The sequence below is a fragment of the Electrona antarctica genome (assembly GCF_951216825.1).
Source record: "Electrona antarctica genome assembly, chromosome: 18".
NCBI lineage: Eukaryota > Metazoa > Chordata > Actinopteri > Myctophiformes > Myctophidae > Electrona > Electrona antarctica.
The window spans coordinates 28,089,828-28,105,564 of NC_136799.1; the positions used below are offsets into that span (position 1 = coordinate 28,089,828).

The 15,737-nt window shown below is 43.6% G+C and overlaps 2 protein-coding genes across 3 annotated transcripts in view; one reads left to right on the forward strand and one right to left on the reverse strand.

The window, feature by feature from the left end:
- dync1h1 (dynein, cytoplasmic 1, heavy chain 1) overlaps positions 1–8,695 on the forward strand; it is a 43,437-nt gene extending 34,742 nt beyond the window's left edge. For both annotated transcript variants that reach the window (XM_079527873.1, XM_079527874.1), the window contains 19 exons: positions 135–388; positions 758–892; positions 1,645–1,739; positions 1,859–2,033; positions 2,154–2,229; positions 2,349–2,509; positions 2,727–2,838; positions 2,943–3,003; positions 3,079–3,202; positions 3,328–3,441; positions 3,859–4,029; positions 4,486–4,703; positions 5,264–5,367; positions 6,411–6,619; positions 6,858–7,011; positions 7,169–7,311; positions 7,445–7,613; positions 7,890–8,014; positions 8,292–8,695. In XM_079527873.1, the coding sequence (XP_079383999.1) occupies positions 135–388; positions 758–892; positions 1,645–1,739; positions 1,859–2,033; positions 2,154–2,229; positions 2,349–2,509; positions 2,727–2,838; positions 2,943–3,003; positions 3,079–3,202; positions 3,328–3,441; positions 3,859–4,029; positions 4,486–4,703; positions 5,264–5,367; positions 6,411–6,619; positions 6,858–7,011; positions 7,169–7,311; positions 7,445–7,613; positions 7,890–8,014; positions 8,292–8,420 (2,729 nt within the window). In that variant the 3' untranslated portion in view covers positions 8,421–8,695. The remainder of the gene's footprint in view (positions 1–134; positions 389–757; positions 893–1,644; positions 1,740–1,858; positions 2,034–2,153; positions 2,230–2,348; positions 2,510–2,726; positions 2,839–2,942; positions 3,004–3,078; positions 3,203–3,327; positions 3,442–3,858; positions 4,030–4,485; positions 4,704–5,263; positions 5,368–6,410; positions 6,620–6,857; positions 7,012–7,168; positions 7,312–7,444; positions 7,614–7,889; positions 8,015–8,291) is intronic.
- Positions 8,696–9,121: 426 nt separating this feature from the next.
- LOC306942149 (uncharacterized protein) lies at positions 9,122–15,050 on the reverse strand. Its single transcript, XM_079527889.1, has 5 exons — positions 14,785–15,050; positions 14,598–14,653; positions 13,664–13,735; positions 12,487–12,579; positions 9,122–10,435 (listed from the first exon to the last, which is right to left on the reverse strand). The coding sequence occupies exons 1-5, from the start codon at positions 14,822–14,824 to the stop codon at positions 9,821–9,823; spliced, it is 876 nt and encodes a 291-aa protein (XP_079384015.1). The 5' UTR covers positions 14,825–15,050; the 3' UTR covers positions 9,122–9,820.
- Between the last annotated feature and the right edge of the window lie 687 nt (positions 15,051–15,737).

A 15,737-nucleotide genomic window follows, 5' to 3' on the forward strand; every position in this document is an offset into this window, starting at 1 on the left:
ATGTACTTGCAGTTTCCAGGTTCGATTATTTTATATTCTCATTAAAATCGTAGTGTTTTGCCAATTATTTGGCCCTGGCCCACAGGTTGGGAATCGTAACATTACATGACGGAGAGTATGTGTGTTCATCGCAGGTGAATTCCAGCTGCGTCTTCGCCAGCTGGAGAAGTCCCTACTGCAGGCACTCAATGAGGTCAAGGGTCGTATCCTGGATGACGACACCATCATCACCACCCTGGAGAACCTGAAGAAGGAGGCGTCCGAGGTGACCAGGAAGGTGGAGGAGACTGACATCGTGATGGCCGAGGTGGAGGCAGTGTCCCAGCAGTACCTGTCTCTGTCCTCCGCCTGCAGCAGCATCTATTTCACCATGGAGTCCCTCAACCAGGTCTGGACACAAACAGCCTCACTAGGGATGGAACAGTTAATCCAACTAATACATTATACTATGGATGTAATCAATCATTTAATAATATGGTCAATTATATAGTCATTCGGTCTTGGCATGTCATGTCAGGTTAAATGTTTCCCAAATAGTGAAAAGCTGCTATTTTCACTATTTGTGCACAACGCCCGTTGAAGTGTAAAATAACACACTCCTCAAAATATTCGATTAATCAAAAGAAAAGGGGAAAAAAAAGAGATGGTTACAGCCCCTACATCCCACCCGTTTACTCACACTACCGTCATTCTCTCACTCACACATCAAGCTAAGGAGCCTTCGAGTACAAACTACTATGTCTCTCTGCCTCTTCAGATGCACTTCCTGTACCAGTACTCTCTTCACTTCTTCCTGGACACGTACCACACAGTGTTGTATGAGAACTCAGACCTCAAGGGCATCAGTGACCACACCCAGAGACTTGACCTCATCACCAAGGACCTGTTCCAGGTATGTATTTAAAAAGGGTTCCAGGGGTTCCCCCGCAACATTTGTCAGTGATTCAAAAATAGCCTATCTGTAAGGTCACAATGTGTTGCGATGCGACACGTTGTGAGCTTGTAGATCGGCTATTTTTGAATAATCTTGAGAAACAAACGAGACAAAATCTTCCAAGTGGGGTTCTGCAGTCAAATGCATACATTTGGGGGTAATTGATATTCATTTGGGGGTAATTGATATTCATTTGGGGGTAATTGATATTCATTTGGGGGTAATTGATATTCATTTGGGGGTAATTGATATTCATTTGGGGGTAATTGATATTCATTTGGGGGTAATTGATATTCATTTGGGGGTAATTGATATGAAAATGTTGGAGAACAGTGGTTCTCTATATGAGAACCTCTATACTCAGTGGTTCCCAAAGTGGGGTCCGGGGACCCCCAGGGGTCCTTGAGGGAGTTCCAGGGGGTCCCCAGCTAAATGATAGTTTTTACACACTAAATTAACATTGATTTTACAATATAAATTGTGGTCCCAGAGATAGAAATGCCATTAAATGGGGGTCTGTAGACTAATATGTCCTTGAAATTAAACGGGTTGAGAATCACTGCTAGAGCCGTAAAAATCTTCACATATATATATTATATGCATATATTTTCAAATGGGGGTTCGTGGGCTAATAAGTGTCAATTTGGGGGTCATTGTCATGACAAGGTTTGGAAACCACTGCTCTAGACTCTATGAATATTTTGATATAGGTGGCGTTTAACCGCGTGGCAAGAGGCATGCTACACCAGGACCACATCACATTTGCCATGCTGTTGGCTAGGATCAATCTGAAGGGCATGACCAAGTAAGATGGATGCAAACACCATACTGCCTTCTTTATCTTCCAACAGTTTTTGATTTGATCATTTGTGCAAACTTCCAAACCATAATTCTCACCATTACAAACAAAATCCTCTTTCACAGTGAGCCCTCATACGACGGAGAGTTCAATCACTTCCTCCGTAGTAAGGAGATCGTGTTGACGAGCACACAAGTGCCTAAAGTGAATGATCTGACCACTGAGCAGTGTGAGGCCATGATCCGCCTCAGCCGCGTGCCGGCCTTCAAAGACCTTGTGGACAAGGTCCAAGCTGACGAGGTAAAGCTCAATTTATACTTGTAGATGGGTTCACTTCGACAAATTCTTTGTTGAAGATTTCATGGATAACCTATATTTTCGAATCGTGACATTAATCGCTTCATGTTTGTGTTGCTTCAGCAATTCTTCATGTGGATGGAGAGTAACACCCCTGAGCTGTCTGTTCCTTATCTATGGTCAGAGGAGAAGCAGTCCTGTGAGTAATCGCACACCGTAGCATTCTCAATGGTCTGGACTCAGAAATTATGCCTTTACTAACGATTACATGTACCTTTTCTAACCTGTGTGTACTTCCTATGGCCACTTCATGCTTAGCTTCCATTGGCCAGGCGGTACACCAGCTTCTGCTGATCCACGCCTTCCGTCCAGACCGCCTGCTGGCCATGTCGCACATCTTTGTGTCCAGAGTTCTCGGAGACAGCTTCATGACCGCCATCGATCAGCCCCTCGATCTGGCTAACATCGTGGACTATGAGGTTATACCCGGTCTTGTTCAATTAATTTAGTGGGGCCATAGGTGCTGGAGTAGAGAGCTAATGAGTAATGCTGCATTCTGGTACAATTTTTAAAGCTCCCATGCTGGTGTGTGTGTATGTATATGCACTGCGCACACACACACACATGTTCGAAATTCACCTGAATCACAGTTTTCACTCGCATTCCCTGATGTGCGATGGTTTTTCTCCTGTGTAGGTGAAGCCCAGTACTCCAGTACTGATGTGCTCTGTGCCAGGCTACGATGCTAGCGGCCTGGTCCGAGATCTGGCAGCAGAACAGAACAAACACATCACTTCCATCTCCATCGGTAAATGGACACGTACTTTTCAGTAAATGCATGCTCTGATCCTACGTAGGCTACATAAATGAGACGATAAGGACATTGTATAAAATCTTCTTATCTGTCCAAAGGTTCTGCCGAGGGCTTCAATAAGGCTGACCGAGACATCAATACCGCTGTGAAGTCTGGCAGGTGAGTAATGTTCTCTATATGTGTGTTGGCTTACTCCGGATGTCCAGTCCTATCCTAACGGTTCCCCTCCTGCAGGTGGGTGATGTTGGAGAACGTCCACCTGGCCCCTGGCTGGTTGATGCAGTTGGAGAAGAAGCTCCACTCCATGCAGCCGCATGCTAGCTTCAGGCTCTTCCTTACAATGGAGATCAATCCCAAGGTAAACCGTGTCACTCTTGAATTGTGTTCAGTGATTATCAACAATTACGAATTCACGAACACCCCATATTTTCCCTTATATTCTCTTGAGTTTCACTTCTAATGCCATTTGGTTGTTCCTGCCAGGTGCCAGTGAACCTGTTGCGTGCCGGTAGGATCTTTGTGTTTGAACCTCCTCCAGGTGTAAAGGCTAACATGCTCAGGACTTTCAGCAACATCCCAGTGGCACGCATGTGCAAGGTAACAAAAAACGTTTCACACACACACACACACACACACACACACACACACCCTTAACCCATTTAGACCTGAGGACGCATCTGTGTCATATTATAGCTTTTAACCCATTTTGGGCGGGAACCCCTTTTGGTGTTTTAACTAAGCATTACGTTATACTTTAGCTATTGAAAAATAGCAGATCTACAAGCTCATAGCGCGCCACCGAGTGGCGCGCTATGAACTTGTAGGTCTGCTATTTTTAAAAAATCGTAAAAATGCGGCACAAATCTTTGAATTTATATTCTTTCAGAGCGAACGTTTTTTTATTTCGACGTCAGGCCTGAATGGGTTAATTAACCTCTAAATGATTTCCTCTGTTCAATCTTTTCATCCAAAATGGATCATCCTCGCTCACCTCTTCTCGTCTCTCTCCTACAGGCCCCCAATGAACGTGCACGTCTCTACTTCCTGCTGGCATGGTTCCATGCTGTCATCCAGGAGCGTCTGCGCTACGCCCCACTGGGCTGGTCCAAGAAATACGAGTTTGGAGAGTCTGATCTGCGTTCTGCCTGCGACACTGTGGACACCTGGCTGGACGACACGGCTAAGGTCAGTCAGAAGAATGACAAGCATCAAACCTGACAGCATGCGACCTGTTACCAAATTCTACAAATGTCTTCTAAATCCTGACGGTTTTCTTTGTCAGTGGTGCTCAAACTTTTTCATGTCAAGAAAACCCTAGAATTATGTATTTGGCTGCCGACCTCCATCTCAAAATATTTTGTTCCAGCGACCTCCAGAAACAAAGATTTGAGTTAAAAACATTCGCTTTGTAAAGAATATATATTCTAAGAGATCAGAATTTCATGATTTTTCAAAAATAGCAGATCTACAAGCTCGTACCACGTGCCGTGCTATGAGCTTGTAGATATGCTATTTTTCAACAGCTAAAGTTTAAAATAATGGTTAAAGTGGTTATAAGCTAAGGTGACACAGATGCATTCCAGGTCTTAATGGGTTAAAGGTTTATGGCTGACATCTCCTTCACAACACACACACACACAGGGTCGTCAGAACATCTCCCCAGACAAGATCCCATGGGCGGCCCTGAAGACCCTGATGGCCCAGTCCATCTACGGTGGCCGCATCGACAACGAGTTTGACCAGCGGCTACTCAACACCTTCCTGGACCGCATCTTCACCACTCGCAGCTTTGACAGCGAGTTCAAACTGGCCTTCAAAGTGGATGGACACAAGGACATCAAGATGCCCGACGGCATCCGGTCAGTGGCTGCTTCTGGCACATGGGGAATAAAGGGGTAGTAGTTACAGTTGGGTGCCACCGATATTGTCCCTTATCATTTGACCCATTTAGGCCTGACCTCAAAATTTAAAAAAATCCTTCTAAATCCTCCAGTTTTCTGAAATAAATATTTTCACGATTTTTCAAAAATAGCAGACCCACAAGCTCGTAGCGCGCCACTCGGTGGCGCGCTATGAGCTTGTAGATCTGCTATTTTTCAATAGCTAAATTATAACAATGTTTAAAACACCAAAAGGGGTTCCCGCCCAAAATGGGTTAACTGTCCTTTTGCGCAGATCACGCAAACCTCAGCAAAAAGAAAAGGACAATATCGATGGCCTCCAACTGTAGATTATTGCTTTTGTAGTATATTTGTAATGTGTGTAATGGATAGATTGTTTCAGAAGATCTGCCAAAGCACTTCCATGTGACTTTGCCAGATATATGCAGCAATAAAAACGTATAAACAATGGAAATGCCAGACTCTGATAATTAAAAAAGACACCTTAATCATCATGTGTTTCTAATGATGTTTTCCAGACGTGAGGAGTTCATACACTGGGTGGAGATGCTTCCAGACACCCAGACTCCGTCTTGGCTCGGGTTGCCTAGCAACGCCGAGAAGGTCCTGCTCACCACATTTGGTATGCCAATGTCAACCGCTGTCGTCTCTGGAAATCTTATAATGTAGCATCACCACGACACTGCTCTTATCCTCCTTCCTCACCTGTTGTGTTATAATATTTGGATTATTAGTGTGGCTCTTTCACAGGCATGGAGTGGACTCACAAATCTCATTTCATCCTATCTCTATTCCAACATCAAGTGTTTTTTCTTTGACAGACTTCTGGAGTGGAGCGTTGATGAATGTGTTAGTTAGGTTTGGGGCATTATACTATTTGTCTGTCTTGACTTAAAACAACTAACTGTTCTTTTATCTAGATTTCCCCTCTTTCATTCGTTCCTCTGGTTGCCTCTTCTCATAGTTTGTTCTCATAGCATCCCCTTCCATCAGAGTTTTACATAACAGACTCATACATACTGTGTGGAGGTGTTCTGTCCATAGGAAGAGTGTTCGGTGTGCCTCTCCTCACCCTCCAGCAGCTGTATTTCACATCCATCATGTCATTTCGCTCTGACACTGACCCCAGACCAGATGATCAAATGCATCCCCTGACCCCTTTAGTTCTGCATCACATCCCCTGTCTCTGGGATTGATTTGCATGCCTGCCAAGTCCCACGGTTGAACCTACAAAGCATCCATCCAGTTTCACTTTTCCTCATTCCCTCTCTGTTTTGGTGGTTTTATTCCTGTCACAACAGGTCCCATTATGTTTAAAATCTGCTTAATTTCAGTGTGTACCTGAAGAGCCACAGTCTCCCTTTTATAAAATGTTAATTGTTATGCAAATATCCTTGAAGTTATGTTATGTTTGTGCCTGAAGCCATTTTTATCTGTGATCCTAATGCATGTGTTCCTAATTCCTTTTTTGTGTGAGTGGCATAACTGCTTTTTTTTTATTTTATCCAAAGCAACACTTATTAACCGTCTAGAGGCAAAGCAACTTGTGTCTTTGTTCCACAATTAATTTCTTTTCCCCCTACCTCCCACTGTCCCACCATGGGCTTGTCCACCTCTCACCCCCATGTCCCTCCTTGTTCACTGGCTCTCTGCTGGGCTGAGCAGGCATTGACATGATGGGTAAGATGCTGAAAATGCAGATGTTGGAGGATGAGGATGACCTTGCCTACGAGACAGAAAAAAAGCAGCGCAGCACGTCTACGTCGGACACCCAGCCAGCCTGGATGAGGATCCTTCACACCACCGCCTGCAATTGGCTTCAGCTCATACCTCAAGCAGTCAACCCCCTCAAACGCACAGTGGAGAACATCAAGGTAACTGGAAGCATGGGAGACGGTGGCGTGCTGAAGTTGGATTGGTTTCTCCACGTGCAAGCCTTGTTCACTTCCTATTTGTCAGTACAGCTATTCTGGTTTGGTGCATTTACCTGCAGAAATATTTGTATTACATGCTGCCTTGTTTCACACTCCTCTCTTCTGTTGAGTGTTTATTTAAATTGTTTATGTTTGTTTTCTACCCCAATACGCATGCATTCACACACACACTCTCCAGGATCCACTGTTCCGCTTCTTTGAACGTGAGGTGAAGATGGGAGGCAAGATGCTGCAGGACGTTCGTCAGGATCTGTCAGATGTGGTGGCAGTGTGCGAGTGCAAGAAGAAACAGACTAATGACATACGCACACTCATCAATGAACTTGTTAAAGGTAAAATACATGTTTTTGCGTTTTATACTTTATTGAGGTTCACTGGGTATATGGAGAGGAAAACAACTTATGTTCCATCCAGATTTTAAATGTCAGCTACTACCTGCTCCTTGTGTAGTTTTCCTGTTTAACTCAGTGGAGCCTGTCTGTCTTCCAGGCATTCTCCCTCGCAGCTGGTGTCGCTATACCGTCCCTGCCACAATGACAGTGATTCTGTGGGTGGCAGACTTCAGTGAGAGAATCAAACAACTTCAGCAGATCTCCCAGGGAGCTGCCAGTGGGGGCGCTAAGGAACTTAAGGTATGGCAGTCCTTGTATAGAACTCTTAATAGGCTTGGGATCGCTTCTCTTCAATAGCACCAATGTTTTTCCTCTCGCTTAAGCTATTGTTTATGTCAACTCATCATGTTTCCATTCCCACTCTTTTCATCAGAACATCCATGTGTGCATAGGCAGCCTCTTTGTGCCTGAGGCCTACATCACCGCCACTCGTCAGTATGTTGCTCAGGCAAACAGCTGGTCTCTGGAAGAGCTGTGCCTGGAGGTCAATGTCACCACCGCCCAGGGCTCTGCACTGGATGCCTGCAGCTTCGGCATCAAAGGTCGGACAACCAGCATGTTTGCAGTACCCGGGAGGGAGTGAGGGGATTAATGTTGTTGATGGCACAGCAGGGTTGAATGGGGGAAACAGCTGACTGTGAATCAGGGAAAGGAAAATGTCCTTCACAGATTCTAGTAGTGTACAGCAATACGTTTAATAGTTGTATTATGCTAAACTGCTACTGCCTGTCATCTACATAGAATTGTATTTGTCATGTCCTTATGTATATTTTCTGTTATATTATCCTAATGCGATCCATATACAATGTCTCTTCTAGGTCTGAAACTGCAAGGGGCTATTTGTACGAACAACAAGCTCTCCCTGTCCAACACCATCTCTACTGAGTTGCCCCTCACTCAGCTGCGCTGGATCAAGCAAGCTAATGCTGAGAAGAGACACATGGTACAAAGCCATAACATATCTAATACCATATTGGCCTGAATATAAGACTTTTTTTTCTCCCCCCAATGGAAATATCCTAAAAAACGCAGTCGTACTATATTCGGGGACTAGACTATTTGACATTGAATGTTCTTTTTCCACAAATGAGTCTTGAAAAATGGGGGTCGTCTTATAATCAGTAGTCTTCTATTCGAGACAATACGGGTACTAATGCATATCCAACTGGTCTAATGATTCACAAGTAATTATTACATTTAAAATATTCTCTTCTCTGCAGGTGACTCTGCCTGTGTATCTGAACTTCACAAGGTCAGACCTCATCTTCACTGTGGACATTGACATTGGTACCAAGGAGGACCCACACAACTTCTATGAGCGTGGTGTTGCTGTTCTGTGCAACGAGTAGATGGAAACAAGTCTTATTTAGCCGTACTTAATGACCAATATTTATCAGCTATTAACCGTATTGTAGTCCAATTTTGAATCATTTTGGTAACAGTTGTGGAACTTTTTCATGCGTCCATTTCTGTTTTGGAAAGTTGCTAGGAAGGTTTGAGGAAGAAAATGGTAAATGTTGAGGGAAGTCTGAGAAAGTAATGCAATGTTTTTATGAAAGAATCTGCATGTGATTTTATGAGGAAACAATGGATAGATCGAAATAAACTGCATAATTCATTTAAATGTAGTCTCTTGGTTTTTGATATTTTGGCGTTAAGGTTTCTTGGATGTGTTGTCTATGAACCAGAAGAAACTGGAATCTATGATTTGGTTGATTACAAAGCAAGACAGCCAGTGCATTCCCATGATTTAATGACAATCGGTTCAATGTTTTTGCAATTTCAGTCCCAAATGACACGACACCTACTGAAAACCACAGGTTTGATTGCACTTGGAATTTTCTATGCATCGCCAGAGGATGGCTCCTATTTGAGTGACCCCATAAACTTATAAGTAACGGACAGCTTCCAACATTTATTTCCTAGTGCCACTCTTTGGCCAGTTTACAGTTGTGTAAGGATCAGCATGGACTCTAGGGTCTGCTAATGGTGCATTTAGTTAACGTTCATATCAATAATACCCTCATTTCACTGCCTACAGACCATGCTACTTAACAATATACATCAGTAATTAACAAGTTCCTATTTTGGTACACCATTTTCTTTTTATTAAGTGCCTTGTACCTCATGCCTAGAAGCTGCAAAATTATGTACAACACATTTCAAACAATTTCATCATAATTGATACAAAATAACCAGCAGGATGGTCTGAGCTTTCGAATATTCAGTATGTTTCAAGTCATAGTTCCCGTTCTTTACTAATAAAGGTTAACAGAAATGAGTAACTGACACAGGCACATTTTCTGACAACTAAAGAAAATCTAATTTAGATTCAGTTAGCCTTTCTGGAGACTTGCAAATGATCCCTGTATATCGGTACCCCTGAAATGCTTAAACCTCTTGAGCCCCATTGCCCCCGCGGGCAATGGGACAATCCACCTCTGAACAGCGCTCAGCGGGGACCCAAACGGTCTCCGGTTCCAACTCCGATGTTGCGGATTTTCCCCCTGGACCCCCCCCCTGGGGTTTAAGAGGTTAATGGTTAAAGTTCTGTTAAGGTGGTGACATAGCCAGCCTGATCTGGCTAATGTATAGCTTAGTTATATATGACCATGTCGCTCGCTGAAAATGCATGATTCTCAAGTTTGAGCGACTAATACAAATAAATTAGGCATATTATATCTCAAGATTAAGTCACATTTTTGGCCCGACCTTGCCAGGCTAGCTGTGACCCCAACAGCAACATACTTCAGAGGGAGACCCTGTCTCCTTGCTCCTCTTTCATGTTAACACACTGCTTCTTCCTTGGCTCTTCCAACTCCACCACTTCTGCCCCAGGGAGAGCCAGCTTCCTTTTATAGAGAGATCTGAGAGTGCAGGGGCTAGGGGATCTCTCAGAGGTACCATCGGGCAGCTGGAATGATAGCTCTCCCACAGGGGTGCTGGGGGTGGAGGATCTGGTTGTGAACACCCCTGAATCGTCAAATCTGCAGTGTACATCAGAATCCACAGATCCAGCATATACTGCCTGATCACCAAGCAGCTCCCCTACAGGATCTGTGCAGCCGCTCCTGTCGGTGAGAGAAGACGGAGCCTCCAGCTCACAGACCCACAGCTCAGAGTCACTTCCTGATCTCATCTGAACATCTGTGAGATGCTGTTGATGCTGGTCAGCAGTGGGATCTCTAATCCCATCCTTCACTGACTCTCTGAGGGAAGCGGGAGCAGAGTGGTGGTGGCTGAATCGCCTGCTCCGACCCAAAAAACGACAACCTCCTATTCCCCCTCCCTGCTGCCTCGGTCGCCTGTTTGGGGTACTCGATTCATCAGAATCCTCTGAGCTACCATCGTAGGGGTCCAAAAACTGCAAACACACACACACACACACACACACAGTCAGTAGTGTCTATGGTCAACAGAGAACACGTTGGCATTGCACATTTCTGCAAACCACAAAATATGTTGAATGTTCAGGTTTCTTTCTACACCCAAAAACTTTGCATAATCAACATATCCAGAAGCTCACCATGTCGACCTATTCCTAGATTTCCAAGTCAAGTACTACAGGTACATCTCAATGAATTAGAATATTGTGTACAAGTTATTTTTTCCCCCCCCAATATAATTCAAAAGTCAACCCATTTTGGACTGAGGCCGATTCTAAAAAGCCTTCTAAATCCTGACCTAAGTTTTCTGAAAAACGTATTTATATTGCAGCATCAAATATTTTACATTTTTGAATACTGTACAGAACCCCAAGAGGGGTTCCCGTCCAGAAGGGTTATAACACCAAAAGGGGTTCTCGCCCAGAATTAGTTAAAACCTTTTTTTTGTTTTAATCTTGATTATGGTGTACAGCTCATGAAAATCAAAAAATCCTTTCAACAAATTAGAATATTTTACGAGACCACTAAAAAGAATCTTTGTTTAAACGAGAAATGCCCACAGAGCCAAAACTACTAGTAATTGATGTACTGACCATGGTATTACTGTGCTTAACTGACCAGCCAACTGGCCTGAACTTAACCCCACAGATAATCTAGCTTGTATTTGTTTTTTCTCGGCTTGATTACTGCAATGCACTTTTTTCTGGATTGCCTAAGAAATCAACTGACAGATTACAACTTGTCCAAAATGCAGCAGCCAGAGTCTTAACTAGAACTAAGATGAGAGAACATATTACTCCAGTCTTGGCCTCATTGCACTGGCTTCCGGTTGTTTTTAGGATTGATTTTAAAATTCTTTTACTTGTTTATAAAGCTCTCAATGGTCTCGCACCTTCCTACCTACATGACTGCCTGCCGAAATATGTCCCAAACCGCCCCCTAAGGTCTTCCACTGCTGGCCTGCTCGCTTTCCCTTAAGAAATGGCAACTAAAAAATACGGGGAAGCAGCTTTTTGCTTCTACGGGCCGATGGCGTGGAACAAACTCCCACTGTACCTTCGACAGGCAGCCTCTGTAGACATTTTTAAAGCTCAGCTCAAGACCCACTTTTACACCCTTGCTTTTAATTGATTTATCTGTCTTTTTTTAAAAATGTTATTCATGTCCTCACTGTATTGTTTATGCCCTGCCTTTCTTTTCTTTTTTGTGTAAAGCACTTTGAGCTGCATTTCATGTCATGAAAGGTGCTATACAAATAAAGTTTTATTATTATTATTATTAAGAGGAAGGTGTGAGAAACTACAGACAATACAAATTAATTTACGACAGTTATCAAACAAACCTGGGCTTCCATAACACCTCAACAGTGCCAAAGGCTGATCACCTCCATGCCACACCCATTGATGAAATAATTTGTTCAAAAGTAGCCCAGATCAAGTATTGACTGCATACATTAGTTTACAATACAAAACATTTTTTTTGTCGATAGGATTTTTTTAAATTTTCATGCATAATCATCAAGATTAAAACAAAAAAAGGTTTTAAATACTTCACTTTATGTACAATTAATTGAGAATATATGAAAGTTTCACTTTTTGAATTATATCACGGAAGAAAATGAACTTTTACACAATATTCTAATTCATTGAGATGGACCTGTATGTGCAATTCTTTTTTTTTGTGGCTCACCTTTATTTAATATTTTTTTATGGAGGGACAGACAGTAGGCTGACAGGAAATGGGGAGAGAGATGGGGGGGATGACAACCCGCGGCACACTGCCAGACTGAATTACCAGCCCAGGTGCCTGGACCGCTGAGCCACGGCCCAGGCCAGTATGTGCAATTCTGAAGTACATTTTGATTGATTCCCAACTTGGCACTCGCTCGTCTTGCGCCTCTCTTGGGTGTGCCCCAAACCGGCTTCTGAGAGCATGCCTGCCTTAACATTTTGAGATTCAGTGTATTTTTGGTTTGCAGAACATGTTTTTCTCTGGTGATTGGGTGCAATTTAGAAATTGAGAAGTTTACCTGAGTGTAACAAGGATGCCGTGCCGCTGGCTTATGTGACAACAGCAAGGTCCTCTGAACAGTTCCACTCTCTGGGGCACTGCTCGCACATCCCTGATTGTCAACAACAAGGAGTTTCAAACAGGGTTTGCACCACTCACTTTTACATTTTTAGCCCACGATTTTTGTAACCCATTTTTTTCACCCAGTGTCAATTATCGAATGTAATCCTGGGCGCTACACTCACTCTGCCAACCTGGGGAGAACAACAGACTGACCTCAGGCTTCTTTCACAACAAGAGGAGTCCAAGTCACTTCTTTTCACCTGACAGGGGGAGATTCCCTGGTTGGACATAGCGTGTGGAAGGAACACATTATTCCAACCTTTCCCCTGATGCGCCTGATGGAGGCATCTGGCACCCCGATTGGCCAGGGGGAGGCAGTTATAGAGACCAGGATTACTGCATGTTTTTGTGAGGGCACCTACCCTAGGGCACACGGGGAGAACATGCAAACTCAACACAGAAAGGCCCTTTCGCCAACCCCACCTAGGGTATGGGCACTGATGACGCGGAGGAGAGAACACGCCCCCAGCGGGAATTGAACCCTGGACCTTCTAACTGTGAGGCAACAGCACTACCAACTGTGCCACATTTGCACTAATCACAAAGGCTTGGTTTACAGTTGGGTTTGTCAATTAGTGTAGCGTAACTGAATTATCCAATGTCTTAAAAAGACTTTCAGACAGATGGTACAGTAGGCTACAGACTTGCCCCTCATCCTTGTATAACTCAAATAATACAAGTAACATCAACTGACTGAGAATTCAAGGATTGTATAATTAGACAAAACAATTCATCATGTGTCGTCACTCACGAGACTGAAAAATAAATAAATAACGTATTTTATGCTGTATGTGTGACTGTCAACAATATCCATCTTTGATCAGCATAACTGACTCACCAAGTAGGCGCGCATGCGTGTGTGTGTGTGTGTCTGATAGAGGCATTCTTTACCAAGGTGCTTAAGTACCAGCGTCTTAAGGATGCTATTATACAGCTTGGCTGCAAATGTAAACTACTTGTGTTCATATTTGGAAGCCTCGGTAATGTCCATAGATCAGTCGTGAGGGGCCTGCAAATAAAAGGTGTGTGCGTGCGCCCAAGAATACAAATAAAATCAAGTAAACAAACAATACCAAGGTGCTGGTGTCGGACCATCTTGGACTGATCTCCGACTCAGAGTCTGTACTTGACTGCACTTTACACATCTGGTTAAAAAAAAAGAGAGAAAGTTGCAGTTTTTTTGTGTGGCAGCAACACATGTTGTGAATTACAGTATGAACCAGTACACTTTTTTTATGCAAGCACTTAAAGACCTGATAGCAATATAGAGGTCTAGCCCCTCTCGGGACCCCCGTAAAGTATGTGACATTTGGATGTTTACGTCTTTACGGAGGGTCCCTTTGCATCTATCCCACGCGAAATGGTATACAGACGTACATACCTTCGGAAACGGCCGTACTGCGGCCTTTGGGTGGGTGTGAGATGTTTCAAACGAAGCATATATCTGCTATAGGAGACAACGGAAACCTCAGCGAATTTTCCTTTGGCGCAGAATCCGTTAAGTATTTTTTGTTTGACCGTTTTGGCTAGTCTGAAATTCTCTCTTCCTTCCTTCCTTGACTTCCTTATTGACATCCCATTGTACCGCCTCCAGCTGGCTAGCTGCGCGTCCCTACGTTCCTGCCTCTGATCTGCTCTGTCTCAAATGTATACCATTTCGCGTGGGATAGATGCAAAGGGACCCTCCGTAAAGACGTAAACATCCAAATGTCAGATACTTTACGGGGGTCCCGAGAGGGGCTATATAGAGGCCTTGCACAATCATCCTATTATAACTGTTTCTCCCATCATTCATGACTGGCTCTAACCATTACCACTTTCAAATGCCTGTGAGAAGTAAAACCTAGGAAAAGCACTGTAACTTTAACAGGATAAATTATCATACAAATTACATTTATGTTCAGTATGACCAATTTATCAACACAAAGCAATTGCTGTTTTGCACCATCAGTAACCTCGTTTCATAGAGGATAAAAATACATTCTAAGCATTCACTGAAACACTCACCATGTATTTGAAAGCAAGCTTATCAACATTTTGGCTGCCACTTCCATCATGGTGACCTGTAATGGAAGAACACGTTATTAATGACCCGAACACGGCTGTGCCTCAAAAAAGTGTTTAATACATGGTTTTCAAATTGCTATCAGTGTTTCACAATTTAAGAACACAATCCACACGAAAACAACACTACCTGGAAAAGAATGGAGCCGTTGTCTCCTCCTTGGTCCCATAACTTTGGTGGCACTTTGTTAGAAGTTGTCGTACTGGTTCAGATCAACCTGTTTAACAAACAACCTTGATTGCAGGTACCAGGTGTCTTTGACGCAGGCAGGTGAGTCCTTCTCGCGGGCAGCAGCCAAGAGAAATACAACTCTCATCAGAGTCAGCACGTCCCAAGCTTTCTTTGGAGTTGGCAGCATGCTTGATATATGTACGTTACTTTTCTAACGTAAACAATGAAGACATTTGACGTACGTACACACACGCACGCACACACACACACACACACACGCACGCACACACACACACACACACACACACACACACACACACACACACACACACACGCACACGCATGAATCAAGGTATCTGAATCCCATAGTCCAGAGGGACGATTGAGCCGTGATTGGTTAGCCAATTGTCAGGCAGGCAACAACAGCGGTGTGGCAGCGGTGGCCGAACGGATAGCGGCGCGGTCTAGATACCGGAAGGTTCCCAGTTCGACTCAGCCGTCCGACACGTTAAAATTACCACCGCTGAAATGCCCTTGAACAAGGCATCAACCACTACGATGAAATGTGTTCTATGAGCAGGGCCTGGCTGGAAACAAGTTCTTGAGCTTAGCCCAGATACCCTGGGTAAATATAGATTTCATTTCATTTCATTTCAACCAGAGAGTAGCAACACTAGCGTTGACTTCCAATAATGGAATGCGGAAGTGCTAATTCTATCTCAATGGGATAGTTCCATTGTTCCAGCTAGAGACGAAATGTTTTTATAATCGTCATGACGGACGATTGTATTCCCGTTCTGCTCTTTGGCTTTATAGAAGTGTATATTTGTACGTCTCTAAATATGTTGATGAATTGAACAAGGTGGACCCTCTTGTAAACAAGTGTAATGCTTTATTGGGTCGTCCACTCA